The sequence below is a fragment of the Condylura cristata genome, unplaced genomic scaffold (genome assembly GCF_000260355.1).
Source record: "Condylura cristata isolate star-nosed mole 26May11 unplaced genomic scaffold, ConCri1.0 scaffold00013, whole genome shotgun sequence".
Classification (NCBI taxonomy): Eukaryota; Metazoa; Chordata; class Mammalia; order Eulipotyphla; family Talpidae; genus Condylura; species Condylura cristata.
The window spans coordinates 8,193,560-8,209,909 of NW_004567114.1; the positions used below are offsets into that span (position 1 = coordinate 8,193,560).

Sequence of the window (16,350 nt, forward strand, 5' to 3'; positions counted from 1 at the left end):
ACATATTAATGGACAACTAATCTTTGACAAAAGAGCAAGGAATATGCAATGGAACAAGAACAGTTTGTTCAGTAAATGGTGCTGAGGAAACTGGACTGCTACATGCAAAAGAATGAAGCTGTACTAACTACCTCATATACCATGTGCAAAAAACAAAATGGATAAGAGGGTTGGACATAAGACCTGAAACAAATATGTAGAAGAAAATATAGGCAAAAGAAATACATGACATCGCTAACATCTTTAAAGACACATTTCCCAAGGCAAAGAAAGTGAAGGAAAAGATGAACAGCTGCGATTACATCAAACTAAAAAGCTTCTGGACAGCAAAAGAAACATTAACCCAGCTTTAGCAGTCATCTTGTCAGTTCAGGACCATCAACTCTTGCCTCATTTTGTACCCACACCTACTTCTGCTTTTATGGGGAAAACATTTTCTCTTAGCACCTCCTAAAAGCGTCCCAGGGAACACTCTTGTTCATTTTGTAGGGCAAATGACGTGTGCCTTTCCTGTTCCCAAGTCTCCAGAATGTGGCTGATGTCTGTCATCCCATCTGGAGACATAGAGAAACTTCCGTGGTCTTTGGCCAGTGAGAGCGCAGGAGGAGTGAACTGTCCTGGACGCCCTGAGCTGCTGTCTGTGGCAGCCACCTGGGCCCAGGGTATCTCTACTGCTTGTCGTGATGTGTCACCACCACTCCCCGCCCCATGGTGCAAGGGCATCTGTACCTCTCACGTACAAAGCAGGGACCCCATGAAGCTGAGTTCTCAATCTTTTCTACTTCCTTCTGGTCTGCAGGGAAATAGAGCCCAAAATTTCTTTGATTTTCTGTAGCTTAACTGGGGTTCCTGTCATGACACAGTCTCAACTCTCAGGTTTGAGGTCTGAGGTGGGGGTGCTGAGTTCCTTCTTGGAGAGCCAGGCAATTTCTTAGTCATTTTATTCCCTGATCCATCGTACCTCCTGACTCCTGTCCCCAGTTAGTTTTCCTAGGCATAGAAACATCGTGAAACTCCCCTAACCCTGTGACCTTCTAACACCCTTTCTGCTCTAGGACAATAAGCTGAAACCTTACTCTGCTTAACAAAGGGAGCGTTGAAGATCTGGCACAGAAGCTGCAACTCTCTCTGGCCCTTTGGGCTTGCGCCATTGCTGTTGGAGGATTGCCCCATTGCTGATGGAGGATTGCCCACGTGGGTTCCACAGGCCAGCTTTTCTTGACATCCTAACCAATGGACTGAAAGTCCAATTTGAAATTAAATCTCAGTCATTCATTTGCTTGGTGATTCTTATCCCAAGGAAATCAAGATACCTTTTGTAAGGTCGTGGTGGCCCAGCATGGCTGGGGCCGGAACCTTGAATTTGGGGCAGTTACTATCTGCATTCCGGGAGCCTTCTAAATTCTGGGACCCACCTGCATTCCGGGAATCAACTCTGCCCAGCTGGCATACTGATAAGCTTCACTGAGTAGTCGTCTTTAAAAAAAAGCAAAGCAACTTCCATGCCCCATAGAAGCTTACTTGTGTTCTCCATGGAAATCCTGGGCCAATTTCTCTGACCACCATGGGGGTAGGTGAACCTCACCCTCCCGAGAGCACAATAAATTTCCTGCCTGTTAACTGCCCCAAACCTTTTGCCTTTATGACAATTCAGAATAGAATGTTCTTTAGAGAAATCGCCGGTGGTTTAGTTTAGGGTGAGATCCATAGATGAGGCTGGCAGCGGAGTCACCAGAGCCTCTGGCCACAGGTGTCCTAAGGGAAAGAATGGGTCAAAGGGGGAGGGAGATACAGGGAAAAGGAGATAACAGAGTAAGGACACATTCACTATTGCCAGACCTCACAAAATTAACACGCATTCCTGATGATTCTCCAACACCCAGAACATACTCAGTCTCCCTGTTCAAATCAGAGGTCAAGTCTTCCGTCTTTGGACCAGTTCAAATCAGGATGCGAACACCATGCAAACATGGCGGGATGGTGATGCTTCAGGGGCAGGAGCTGGCTTCTGTGGTCATGTCCACTCACTGCCCTCTGCCGCCTCCACCTTCTCAGCCTCCTTTGCTGTCTGGCCTCCCATTGAAAGGAAGCACTTATGGGCGGTTTGAGGGGTGGCAGGAGGCTGTGGCCGGGCTATTTTCCCCTCATCTCTGCCCATGGCAGTGCCTTTGTTACATTGGTGATGCCAGCTCCCTCCAGTCAGCCTCACTGGGACTCCAGTTCTTAGAGGTTGGCCCCGGCTCCTGGGTCCTGGCAGGACCATCTTGTCCCTTGTTCTCTCAAGCATGAGGGGGTCCCTTACTGATGTCATCTCTGGGTGGCCTCCTCATTCCTTTTGTCTCTTCAGCATGTTGGGCACCCATCCCTTGTACCCAATTCTTCTGTTGAACTGCCTGCCGTGGGCGGAACATGATTAAGGAAGACAAAACATTGTCTTACATTCTTTTTTCTTTTGTAAATGTTATAACATTGATTCTTCTCATGAGTTTATTATTTTTTCTTACATTTGTTGGCAAACTGGCCATCTAAAGTCATGGCGATGGCCACCAATTACATGTGGCTATTTAGGTTTAAATAACAATTTAAATAACAATTAAGTAAAAATGCATCTCAATAGTACAGATCATAGTTCAAGGAGCTGGACACCACCTGGAAGTTGCTCCCATGTTGACAACACCGACATCAAGAATAGTCTCATCATGGCAGGAAGTTCCATTGGACTTCACTGGTCTCAAGGTCTGATGAGATTCAGTTTCAATACTTTAGCAAGAGTACTTGGAAGGGAAGACTTGGGCAAATGTCTCATGTCCATGTCCTTGTGTTTAAAAGAGCTGAAAATTAATTTTCTCTTCATAACCATCTGGTGTATCTGTTACAGTGTAGTAGACTCCTTGTCCATCTCCACCTTCACTGGATCAAAATCTGAGGCTAGATCCCGTTGCTTCTTAAGTAATTCTGTTGCACGATGACTTCTGAAAGCATTAAAATACAAGACATGGAGGTGACTTGTAGACATTTGTTTTTTAAAGATTATTTATTCATACAGAACTGGGGTACAGGCCAGAGATGTAGAGGGTGAGAGGATTCACCAGAGACAGAGTGGGGAGCAGAACAGGCAGATCGATGAAGTACACTGCTGAGGGGAGCAGCGGGCCGGTCAGGAGAGGTCTCCTGTGCCATGTGGGTCACCTCCTGGGCGGGGATGGAACTCATGCTGAAGTGACTTTAGCTTCTTAGTGCTGTGCTTTAACCCACTGCGCCACCAGGGAGGGCCCTGACATTTGTATTTGGAAATAGAACTAGGGAGGGAGGGGAGCCCTGTGTAGTAAACTGACTTAGGTAGCCAAAGTTTGGGAGAAGAATAAGCCTGTATCCAGAGAACAGTTGATACATTTAGAACAAAGTTTACTGTTTATGTCTAACTGTTCTAAAATTTGCTCGCATGCAAGTCTGTGATGATTTTCACCCGCCCACATGCAAGCTTGAGATTCTGCCTCTGCTACATTTGATATTAAATCCTTTCTTTTGTTCAATATGATGGTGTGGTATATGAGAGTTGTATATATTTTCATTCTTGTGCAGCAAAATTAAAAGTTCACAATTGGAGGTTGATTTTGTTCATCTGGTAAATTCAAGAATATGGGAGCCACCAAAATTATATGTGAGTTGTAGTTAAGAATGAGGTCATTAGGGGCCTCCCTGGTGACCCAAGGGGTTAAAGTACAGCACTGTGAAGCTATCTACAGCCACTGCAGCATGAGTTCGATCCCCTACCAAGGAGGTGACCCATATGGCACAGCAGACCTCTCCTGTTTCACCCATTGCTTCCCTCAGCAGTGTATTTCAGTCATTCTGGCTGTTCTGTTCCCCACTCTGGTGAATCCTCTCACCATCTGTACCCCAGTATTTGTATGCATAAGTAAATAAATCTTTAAAAAAAGTGAGGTCATGACATAGCATATTATTTTAAGTTCATGTTAAGTATATTAAAGTTTGCCTCAAATATTAATCTGTATTAAGTCTTAACAAACAGACAAAAACCAGAGCAGCACAGAGAAGGATGTCATTTGCTCTTTTCTTTGAGTGCAGCCTGAAGCTCCAGGCAGTCTGTTGCTGAGAGTAAAGCTCCCATATTTTATACGTGGTTATATACTGAAATCACAGTCAGTTCAAACAATGTATAAGAAAAGCCCAGGTGTTTTCATAATTCACTGAATTTCCTGAGAATTCCAAGTATGTGCAGAAAATCCTGACATCCCCAAAGTTGGCTGCATTAAATACAGTCAGAAATCACATGTAAAGGAGAAAAAATTCTGGAGAACTTAGAAAACCTGGGTTCTAATCCCTGTTTTCTTCTCATTTCTTTGAGGAAATCAATTTTGGGGGGCCTTGGTTTTCACATTTATACAGTTCAGGACTCAGTCACCAACTCCTGGCAATGTCTTTTTATTTATTTATTTTAAAGATGTATTTATTTATGCATACAAGAACTGGGGTACAGGCCAGAGGTGTGGGGTGAGAGGCTTCACCAGAGTCAGAGTGGGGAGCAGAACAGGAGGACTGACCGAAATACACTGCTGAGGGGAGCAGCGGGCTGTCAGGAGAGGTCTGCTGAGCCCTGTGGGTCAGGGGTGAGGAGCTTCAAAGTGCTGCGCTTTAACCCCTTGCGCCACCAGGGAGGCCAGGCAATGTCCTTTTACAATATTCCCAAGACCCTGATGGCCCTCCCTTAGCCTGTGCACTGACCTGCACTAGTGTCCAGTCACCGCCTCCTGGTTAAATACGCTCATAGTGACATTTCCTGACCTTTGCTGAGGGCCGGCTGTGTGTGCCATGGCACCTGCTCGGTCTATGAACACCAGCTCCTTTTTTCTTTTTTTTTTTAAGATTTATTTCTTGATGCATACAAAACTGGGGAACAGGCCAGAGGTGCAGGGACGGCAAGGATTCTCCAGAGACAGGGTGGGGAGCAGAACAAGCAGCCAGCGGTGAGGGCCGGTCAGGAGAGGTCTGCTGCGCCATGTGGGTCACCTCCTGGGCTGGGGATCCAACTTGCACTGAGGCAGCTGTGGCTAGCTTGCAGTGCAGCAACCTAGCCATTGGCCACCAGGGAGGGCCCCACATAAATAGATTTTTCAATTGCGTGAAGCTCTTGTCAAGTTGGTAACTGATGCTCCTGGTACAAAATCCCACTTACACTCAGAGGTGGGCAGCTAGTTCTCTCCACCTGCTCCCCAGCCACCACCCTCTCCTTACTGGGAGACAACGGGGAGGGGCCTCCGAAGCACTTTTCCAGCTGCAGGTGGGGTCTTGCCAGGGGTCCAAGGCGAGGAAGACGGGCCTGGGACTGGAGCCAAGCCCCTTAGCCTTTCCCAGAAAAGTGTTAAGATTTCACTTGATAAAGGCTTCAATGAGAGGGAGCGGGCTCATGCCTGGAGGTTGTTACCATCATTCTGCCTGGTCAACGGTCACATTCTCACTACCAAAATCACTTTTGAGCAAGACTTTTAAATTAAAACTTGCCCAACGTCACTTCCCTGGGATTGCCCTCCAAGGCTGCCTAAGTGTCAGCTGCACCCAGGGATGGACTGACAGATGCCATTTTCCACTTCAAGCGAGCGGGCGCCCGCGTCGGGACCAGGGCGCGTCGGGGAGCGCGTCCCGGGGAGGTTCGCTGCCAGGCCGACGCCTCCCAGGAGCCCCGGCCAGATCCCGCTGCCCCCCACCCCCAGCGCTCCCGCTCCCCACCCCATCTGGAAAACCGTGCGTCTCTGGGCGGCCGCCGCCTTCGCTCCCCTGCCCCTGCCCCCCGGCTCCCCTGAGCTCTGGTCCGGGTCGCGGGGTGTGTGCGGGCTCCGAGAACCGTCTCGCGCCGGGGAGCAACTCCAGGGGGTGACCGGACACCACCGCGGGCTGGCGCGTCAGGCTCCCCCCGCCGCGGCCGCGACCGCCGGCCCAGGTTAAGCGCCCCCGGAGGGAAATAAAGGGTCAACAGCCCCTCCCAGCCTCCGCACCCCACCCTCCTGCACTTGCCCGCCCTTCGCCTCCAGTAGGGATGGTGGGAGCGCGAGTGCGGCTGCTCGGCCCCGGGGAAAGGGTTCTCCTCCCAGCCGAGCCCTTGGTCCTGGCAGACGCCCCAAGATTGTTGTGAGGAGTCTAGCCAGTTGGTGAGCGCTGTAATCTGAACCAGCTGTGTCCAGACTGAGGCCCCATTTGCATTGTTTAACATACTTAGAAAATGAAGTGTTCATTTTTAACATTCCTCCTCCAATTGGTTTAATGCTGAATTACTGAAGAGGGATAAGCAAAACCAGGTGCTTTCTCTGCGGGCTCTCCAGTGGCTCAGAGCACCCGGCTGTTCCTCGTCCTCGCCACTCGCGAGCCCCCCGGGCCCAGAAGAGGTCGAAGTTCAGGAGCTGCTCCGAGGGTCCCGCGGAGGGAGCACTTTTTTTTTTTTTTTTCCCTCACTTTGCTTTCGCCTCGCATCTCGGATATGCCAGGACTAAAAAGGTAGGTTCCACGCGCCAGACTTTTTCGTCCAGGGTCTGGAGCCCTCACTGAAAACCTGATGGGTGGAAAATGGCAATGGCCGTGATTCAGGCTGTGTCAGGATATTGGAAAAGGCATTAGCTAGTGATGCAATGATACTGTTAATTATAAAAAGCTGCGCCTCTGTAATTTCCATCTTGAAGCCTTGCTTCAGGAGTGGGTATTTTATAATACAGTTTCAGAAGTCGGCATCCAGAGCGCTCTGCAAAGACTCCAGAGCTGGTTCTGCTTTCTTTTTTGGAAAAGGCAGCAAATCTGCATGCCTTTAATATATATATATATATATACGTATATACTTTTTAATTTGCGAGACCAGTCACTGGTTCACTAGCAATTACTTTTGCTGCGTTGGCTGCTGGACAAGAGATCCGGCTAGGTGAACATCCCTGGGCTGGATTTGCTCTATGTCTGTCTGGGATTCACAGAGGGCATGCAACCCCGAAGTTTCAAGCCAATGAAAAGTGGGGACTGCCGACAGAAATACATGTAAGCAAATGTTTTGCTGTTCTTTAAGGAAATTGCAATTCCAGTAAAGAAATCCTTAAACCTTGAAGCACTTTGTCTAGATCACAGCTGTAGGGTCTTTCTCCAGCAATCTTGAAAATGTAGCTGCTTTGAACAGATGAACTGTGTGTGTGCATGTGCTGAAAACTACACCGTAATAATGTCATCCGGGACGGAGGATCCGCACTTTCTGACAGCCCTCAGATTCCGCTGGTCTCCTGGTTCTTGTCACCGAGTGGGATGATGCATATGTTGGGTGGACCTCCTTCTTTCAAAAGCCTGGGGAACAGATATGACAGCAAAAGCTCCCCCAGTGTTCCTGCAGTTTTTGGAGTTTTTAGTTTTTGGAGTTGTCTAGGGTTTCTCATGACAAGGTGTGACTATTTATGACATTGTAAGAACAGCCAATATGCCTGGGCATTATTTCATCTTCAGAACCTTTTCAGTTAGTCTGGAATTTTCTTAGCCCCCAGGTCCAGGACCCAGCTGTGGCTCTTCTAGGAGGTTGGGCTGAGGCTGGACCTCTTGTAGGAGACCTGTCTCTGGGCTGCCCTGCAGCCAACGGGAATTGGGGAGTCGGGGGAGAAATGGGGTTAGCATGTCTTTTCCACTGGCTCTTGAGGCTCACTGCATTGTCAGCCTGTTCTGTCTCCAACATAAACGAGACAGAGTTTTATAACCACCTGAAAGGAAACTTCATGTGAGGAAACAGGAAAACATTGAAATTCATAATATACAGCCTGGAAAATAAATTTGTTATTGTTCTTTCATTCCTCCCAGCTATAAACCTGGCTTTTGCAACTATCAAATCAAATATCAAAAGCCCTGGGATTTGGCTCTGTGCTTTATAAGGTCAGAGCTGTCTCGAGCCCTGGAGAACCTGGCTTCTGCAGTCACTTGGACGAAATGAAAACCTGTGGACTCTTGGGGGTGTCTTTATGTTTTGGATGGAGGATTAGATGAAGGAAGAGGCTTGTATCTTCCTAGCACACATCGAATTTCACTCCCTCTGATTATCGCCTTTACTTGCTGGCCACCAAGCCTCAGGGCTGCTGATTTAGATGATCCTTGGATCATGGAATTGAGAGTTTTGTAATCTCTTACACATAGTTTTTATAAAGGGAGTGATTATGAGACAGAGGTGTATATTGGGCACAACAGGCCATGAATCCAGCACCGTCTCCAGGTTTATGGTTCTACTAAAGAAGTCATCAAGGTCACCTCCTCCAGGAAGCTTCCCTTCCTGACCTACCCACAGCTCGGCTCTCAGGGCACTCACTGTGTACTTCTGTCAGTCTTTTTACCAGTGTGCAGACACTGATTCATGTAGCTCATCCTAGTTTTGTAGCTGTTCTCATCCTAGTTTTGTAGCTGTTCTAGGGTCATTTCAGAATAAAGGACTTCAAAACTCAGGGTCATGCATGCAAGGAGTTGTTGTTGCTCTGAGATATTGTTCTTGAACTGAATAATAATAGTCAAATAAAGCACTGCATTTGCAAAGCTTTTGTTCTTTTTTTTCCATCATTGTTAAATGTTTAATACCTTTCACACTGTGAGGGAACCAATCTCTAAAGCTCTTTCATCTTGCCAAACTGCAGCTCTGTACCCATTAAACAACAATCCCTACCTCCCTGACCCTCAGCCCTAGGACAGCCACCCTTCATCCTGCTTCTTCTGTGATTCTAACTGCCACGTCCCTCCTACAAGTGGAATCATATAGTATTTGTCTTTTGGCGACTGGCTATTTCTTTAGGAAAATGTCTTCAAAGTTATCCATGTTGTCATAGGTATCAGAATTTCCTTCTTTTGTAAGGCTAAATAATATTCCAAGTACACATGTACCTCATTTTACTCAGCCATTCTTCCATCAACACTTGCGCTTCTTCTATGATACCTTTGTCCGTTGTGTTTATTAATGTTAGGAACACAGGTGAGCAAATACTCCATTAAGATCCTGTATTCAATTCTTTTGACTGTCTACCCAGAAGTGGAATTGCTGAATCATGAGAGAAACCTACTTTTAATCTTTTAAGGTCTCTCCATCCCATTTTTCACAGCAACTTGAACCACTGTCAACAGTGTACAGGGTCCCAGTCTCTCCATAGGCTCACCAACACTTGTTATTTTACTTGCTTTTCCCACTACCTCTGTCTCAATGCATGTGATGTTGCAACCATTTTGTATTTTTTAAACAGTTTGGCCATCTTAGGTCTGAGCTTTTGAGCAAGGAGGTAGAACACCCAGGCGCAGGTTATGTTGGCGTTTCTGGATGGCAGCGCCTGTTATTTCTCGATTCTTCCTCCAGGGTCTGGTGCTGTGTCTCTTCTTCACTGGGCTGCCCAGATCCCCTGGGCCGCACTCTGTCATTGGGATGAGGTACTTCCCAAGATGCATTTCTTCAGTGGACAAAAGTGCTTCACGTTTGCGCGTTTCTTTTATCATCTGAGAGCTTGATGGCTCGTTCATTCTGCAATCATTTCTGAATAAAGGCCTCAAAAACTCAGGCAGCCCTCCCATGCAAGAAGCAAAGACCAGCACCGCTGGTCCAGATTTTTGATACCACAGAGCTCGTTTTTTAGACTCTTTCTGTGACACAGCAAAACCCCTTATTTAGAAAAGGCCATTCAATGTGTAGATGAGCTGTTTGGTCTGGGAGGGAGGGTTGGGGTATCAGGAACCTCCCCGGCCTCTTCCCGTGTGCTCCCTCTTCCCCACACCGCTTTAGGGGCACAGGGGGAAGCACCCTCCAAAAGCAGGGCATGCAGGAGCTCCGTGCTGCCCCCAAGACGTTCATGCTGGCAGTATCTTGGGCTCTCACAGGGGCTTCTGTCTCTCCACAGGCTTCTCACCGTTACCATTCTGGCTCTCTGTCTTCCAAGTCCTGGAAATGCACAGGTAAGCTATTACTTATGTTCATTATCTAGAAGTATGTGAAAACCTAGAAGGTGTCCAGTCACATACTGCAAATCCTAGGATTGTGGCGGAGGGCGGGGGCACACCTAAACGCAGGTGTCGGATATGACTCCGTCCTTTATTAGGGCTGGCACCTCGATGTCCTGACTCCCAACCTCGGCCCCTTTCACGACACGATGCTGCCTCATCTGTGTCCCTCAGGGACTTGGAGTCAAAGGTACTCCAGTGTTTCTGGATGGCGGGACCCCTGTGACACCTGCAGGAGGCTCACGGGATGGGGGAGGGGGACGCCAGGAAGTGGAAGGAAACGGGCCCAGTGCATTGTGGGCCACAGCCGCCCTGACCTGGAAGCCCCACCTGAGGTGAGTGAGGCGAGTGAGGTGAGGTGAGTAAGGTGAGCCCCCTCAAAGGACTGTGTGAGGGGAGTTGCTGCTCCCATCTCCGCACACAGCGTCAGGGACTTTATAGAATCTAGGTTTGCGGGTTTGTCTCTGCGCCAGGACAAGGTGGGCCGAGCTCCCCTCAAGCTCAGATCCTTCCTCCTCCGAAGAGGGTCCTCCTAAGATTAACAAAGACGTTAGGCCTTGGCAGGACCTTGGTGACCTCTAACCCAGGTCTGGGTGACAGGAGGCATGTATGCCTGGAGGGCAGTGGTCACTCACTGGCCTACATGGACACTTTCTGCCTTTACAGCACAAGAAGTACTGTCACCCCATTTGTCAGGGGAGAAGACTGAGGCCTAGATAAAATGTGGCTCAGAAAGAGCTCAGTGAGAATTTGAAGCCAGGCCCCCACCTGGTCTCCGTCCCCTGGCTTCTGGGCTTTGTGGCACAGCTTCTTGGCTCAACTGCTTACTTTTGCCTGAATGCCCTAAGGCACCTGCACCCCTTCCCAGGAATGTAGACAAAATCCAGGGACAACTCAGGGGAGCCTGACCCCTGAGGGAAAAGCCAGGGAGAGGCTCCCACAGTCAGAAATACACTTCTGGGCTTATTTCTATAAACCATCAGTCTCTACGGTTTTCCCAAAAGGCTCACAGATTTTCTACTTTCAAGACAGTACTTTTAAAAAATGACAGAATTTTTTAAATGCACGACATTTAACTTAAGTTGTATAGTCCTAGGAGACTGTTGAGATCTATTTCTGGAAGCATCTTTGTGTAATTGTCTTGCTGAGGTTCACAAAGGAATTTCTGCAATTCTACTTTTCGTCAAAAACTGTCTGCGTCACCATGGAACTTTTTCTAGACAGACCTCAGAGTCAGGTAGTGGAATTTATAGGGGGCATGGGCTTCATCTGGGGCCCTGAGAAAGTGAGGTTAAAAAGCACCCAAAGAAAAAGAGATAATGCCTTAAAAATCAGTCATATGCATTTCCAGAAGGGACGAACTGAGGCTGGCTGGAGGGGCAGATCAGACATGGTCATTTTCCTTTGTAACTAGAGCATTAAAAAGCCCTAATAACCATGGGCCACAGATGGGGGTTTCGAGCAGTGGTGCAAGGAACTTTCAAAATAGCAGCAAGTTTTAAATGGCTGTGTGAAAATTCAAAAGGAAAAAAGGGCAAATAGGGGTTATACTAGAGGTGTTTGTGTGACTGATGCTTTTCTTACTTTCCTCCATTTTCCAAAATTTCTATGATGCAGTTATAATACTTTTATAGTATAAAAAAACTACCTAAAATGACCTTGCCTCTTTCTTCTTCCTCCAGCAACAGTGCACCAACGGTTTTGACCTGGACCGCGCTTCGGGGCAGTGTTTAGGTAGGAGGCTCTGTGGACCCTTGGGGGTGGGCTTTCAGTGTGACCTCACAGCAGGGCCGTTTCTCTCTGGCTTTGGTTCACCATGGTCAAGTCTGTATTCACTATGGAAGACAGCAGTGACGGGGAGGGGGGGGGGATTGAAAAGGGGGCACCTTTTTTTGTGGCTAGCGCCTGACTGAGCAGGGTCAGGGGTTGAAGATGTGGCACTCAATTGCTGTCCTCAAGGAAATCTGCATCTCTGTGTCCTATGATTATCATAACAAATTGGCACAACTGTGGTGACTGAAGCAACACAAATTTATCATCTCACAGGTCTGAAGGTCGAAGGTCCATAGGGATCAGCCAGGCCCAAGTCGGGGTGCTGGGAGAGATGCATCCCTTTCCAGAGGACCTCGGAGTAAATCCATGTCCTCGCTGGTGGGCATTGCTGGCAGAGTTCAGCCTCTTTCATTTTTTTAAAAACTGAGACATGCCTAAGGACTGGCTTGATGCATGAACGGGAGGAGTGTAGGGAGGCAGTGTGGTTCAGCGGTAGTATTTGCTGAGAGCCCTGTTATGCCACATAGTTACTGTTTGTTTTTGGTGGTAAGAGCATGGAACATCCTTCTCTTAGCATCATTCTTCTTTTATTTTTTAAAAGTTTATTCATATATGCATACTAGGTCAGAGATGTAGGACGTGGGGGATGGGTTGTGTGTGAGAGGATTCACTAGACAGAGTCGGGAGCAGAACAGGCAGATCAGTGAAGCTCACTGGTGAGGGGAGCAGCCGGGAGACAGGAGAGGTCTGCCGCGCCATGTGGGTCACTCCCTGTCCCAGTATCAAACTGCTGCAGTAGCTGTGGACAGCTTCACAGTGCTGTGCTTTAACCCCTGCACCACCAGGGAGGGCCCTTCTTTTAGCATCTGTCACAGCTCAGCATTGTTAAGGCTAATCTCAGCGCTGTGCACTAGACCCCAGAACTTAGTCCCCTTTTAACTGGAAGATTTTACTGTTGAGCCGGCATCTCCCAACTTCCCCACCTTCCTGACCCTGGGAACCACTTTCCTGCTCTCTGCAAGTTCAACCCTATTAAGTTCCACATATAAGTGACTTTCTATTTGTCTTTCTCTGTCTGACTTCTTTCAATTAGCCTCATGCCTTCAGGGCCCATCCATGCTGCTATAGATGGCAGGATTACCTTCTTTCTCTTGACTGAATAATAATAATAATAATCCATCTTAGGATGTTTCCATATCTTGACTAATGTGAATAAAGCTGAAACTTGAGAATGCAGATATTTCTTCAAGATTCAGTTTCATTTCCTGTGGCTATATACCCAGAGGTGGAATTGTTGGATCCTATGGCAGTTCTATTTTTAAAATGTTGAGGAACTTCCATACTGTTTTTCACCATGGCTGCACACGTAGCATTCCATAGAATTCAGTCTCCTGCAGTTTGGGAGCTGAGGCCTGTTTCCTTACTGAGGGCTGTTGCCAGTCTCCAGAGGCCGCCCTCATTCCTTGGCTCCTGGCCTCCTCTTCAAAGCCAGCAGTTCAGGCCTATCACATGGGTGAAACGCTGCCCTTTCTGCTGTTGCGTCTGTCTGACCAGCCTTCTGCCTTTCCTCCTTTCACATAAGGGATTCTTTTGCTCACACTGAGCCCACCCAGACAATCTCCCCATCCTCAGCTCAGCTGATTAGCTACTTTAATCCCAATTGCTACCTTGCTGCTTTTTGTCATGTAATTTAACATGGTTGCAGATTCCAAGAGTTAGGATGAAGATGTTTTGTGCTAAGGTGGGGGTGCTGTTCTCCTAGCACGCTGTCTCACGGGAGAAGCACACCAAGGTAAAGTGAACTCTGTGGGGCGGAATGAAATCATTGCCAAGTGGGGGGTGAAGGCAGTGGCTCCTATAAAAGTGGGGGAGAGAGTGATACCTTCTGTCTGGGGCCTGTAAAGAAACCCTTCAGGGAGGTTACATTTGAATTTTTTTAAAATTTATTTATTTATGCATACAGAACTGGGGTACAGGCCAGAGGGGGGAGGCAGTGAGAGGACTCACCAGAGACCGAGTGGGGAGCAGAACAAGCAGTGCAGTACACTGCTGAGGGGAGCAGCAGGCAGGTGAGGAGAGGTCTGCTGCACCATGTGGATCACTTGCCTGGCTGGGATCGAACTTGTGCTGAAGCAGCTGCAGCAAGCTTCACAGTGCTGCGCTTTAACCTTTGTGCCGCTAGGGAGGCCCTATTTCCTAACTTTTTGAAAGAGGTCTGACCTACCCACTTGAACCATGACTTTAGGCTAATTGCCAAGGAAGGGGGTATTCTGAGCCTCAGTTTTTTTCCTCTTCCAAGTTGAGCGTTGGCATGAGGTCTGATGTGAAGGGTTGGGGTGAGCTGTCAGGACCTTGGCAGATGCCCCCCAGCCTCTATCCAACATGGCTCAGGCCCTGGGGCTGGTGAGCTGGCCCAGAGTGTGGGTTCGGGTGGCCTCCCCTGTCTCCAGCCCGGCAAGGCTGATTTTCTAAGGAAAATCAGACCTCTGCTCCAGGTCTGACAAGCGGAGCACCGGCCTGGCTGGCAACGGGCCCTGCTTGCTGGCACGGTGCTCGCTGGCTTCCCAGTCAGGCTCCGCTGTCTCAACAAGCATCTGACTTTTGGCTAAGCCTGTCTTTCTAGTTTCAGGGGACTCTTCCCTGCCCAGCGGTCACTAAGCGTAGATGTGGGATGGGTCTTACCGCCATCCTTGTGTGCCCACAGTGCAGTTGGGGCACAGAACGACATGCCCACAGATAGGTATTTTGTTACCTTCTTTTACGAAGTTGATAGTGTTTTTCCCTAGGTGTTATCATAGGAAATTAAAGAAATACTCTTCCTTGGTTTTCAAAAGCGAGCTCATCTAAAGAGAAGAATTAAGATTCTGTGGCTTATGGCCCTGGTGGCGATGGTGGCATTTGAGTGACTGATGTTTGGGGTGTCGCGGGTCAGCGTGGCTCGGGGCAGCCAACATTCGGGATTCCCTGCTGGTGTTGGGGAGCAGGGCCTGTGCTCAGACACCGCCCCCCAGAGTGTCCCTGCAGCCTGCGTGGCACCCTGGCTGCAGAGCTCTGCTGAATGTGTGCCACGCACGCGTGGACGCTAATGCTCCCTTCTCTGTGGCTTCCAGATATCGACGAATGCCGGACCATCCCTGAGGCCTGCCGGGGAGACATGATGTGTGTTAACCAAAATGGCGGCTACCTGTGCATCCCCCGGACAAACCCGGTGTACCGAGGGCCCTACTCCAGCGGCTCCTCCTACTCGACACCCTACTCAGGGCCGTACCCAGCTGCTGCCCCGCCGCTCTCACCTTCAGCCTCAAACTACCCCACGATCTCCAGGCCTCTCATGTGCCGCTTTGGATACCAGATGGATGAGGGCAACCAGTGTGTGGGTGAGTGCCCCGGCCCCGGAGGTTCCCCTCCACTGAGCCCTGGTGAAGGCGCGTCCTCCCCCAGCAGGCCCACCCAGAGGGGACAGCAGCTGCCACCCAACACGCAAATGAAGTGACTTCCTTTGGAGTGAGCCTTTCACCCAGCAGCCGGTGTCTCTGGGGGCCTCCATCTGGGGCGTTTGGCTCGCTGTTTCATTCTCAGTTCTCCAGTAAACCCACTTGCTTTTCTTGATTGTCACCTACCTGTGGATTCATCTATCTATGAGCTCCACTGAGTCCATCTATTTCATGGATCCGTTAACTGTACATGTTATAATAATAAATGCATCTGGTCAAACATAGTACATAGAGCTCAGAGAGAAGATCTAGAAAGGACCAGAGCTTTCTCTTCAGGACTTCTCTTCCTTGACCAGAACAGATGCTCTTGTTAAAAAAAAAAAAAAAAAAAAAGGAGTCCTAAGGCCTTGTGTCTTGTGTTCTGGAAAGAAAGAGGGCTGCAAAGGAGCCTTGCTGGTGGGGGCGAGCAGTGAATCAGACCGCAGCTCAGGGAGCTGCAGACGGTGCACCCAGTGCCCAGAAGGATCCGGTGTCCCCCGCTTTGCGGCCTCCAGAAGGGGAGGGGTACCCGAGCTCCTCCCTGGTCCCTGGTTGTGGCTGGGCCTGAACCTTGGGTCTGTCTCTAGCTTGGGAAATGGTCTAGAGCGAGCATTCTAGATGAACGTCTTTGATGGTGTACCCCATCTGCAAAATATTTTTACCCTTGGATTCTCCTTATATTCATGTTTGTAGATCACACACCTATCTTGTTCTGTGGCTTGATGCGCATAAAACATTCATAAGAGATAGAAAAAATTGAAACGATGTGATAAACATAAATACGAATTGAAATTCTAGTATTTCTTTTCTGTCCTCCCCAAGCTTGCAAGAACATTGGCCTCATTAGTGAGATGTTTTCTGTTATGTTTCAGGGCTCTGGAGTGTTGAGCTGGTTGTTTTGTAACATTTTCTATGTGTTTGTGCAGATTTGTGTTTATTTCTACCTGGATATATAAGTCACATGCTAGCACACCTGAACCTATCTTTCTCCAAGGATGGTGTGTGTGGTGGGGGGGGCGTGTTGAGAAGACAAAAAATGAGCAAATGTTACCAACCCAATGCACTGGACAATAAACTCACTTCCAGGGTCAAATTCCAGGGCCAGTTACTA

At 48.6% G+C, this 16,350-nt stretch overlaps 1 protein-coding gene across 1 annotated transcript in view; it reads left to right on the top strand.

Annotated features, from left to right (window-relative positions):
* Positions 1-6,073: 6,073 nt before the first annotated feature.
* Positions 6,074-16,350, top strand: part of FBLN5 (fibulin 5) — a 68,480-nt gene continuing 58,203 nt past the window's right edge. The window contains exons 1-4 of the mRNA XM_004681622.2: positions 6,074-6,510; positions 9,894-9,948; positions 11,676-11,727; positions 14,877-15,143. Coding sequence (XP_004681679.1) covers positions 6,494-6,510; positions 9,894-9,948; positions 11,676-11,727; positions 14,877-15,143 — 391 coding nt within the window. The 5' untranslated portion in view covers positions 6,074-6,493. The remainder of the gene's footprint in view (positions 6,511-9,893; positions 9,949-11,675; positions 11,728-14,876; positions 15,144-16,350) is intronic.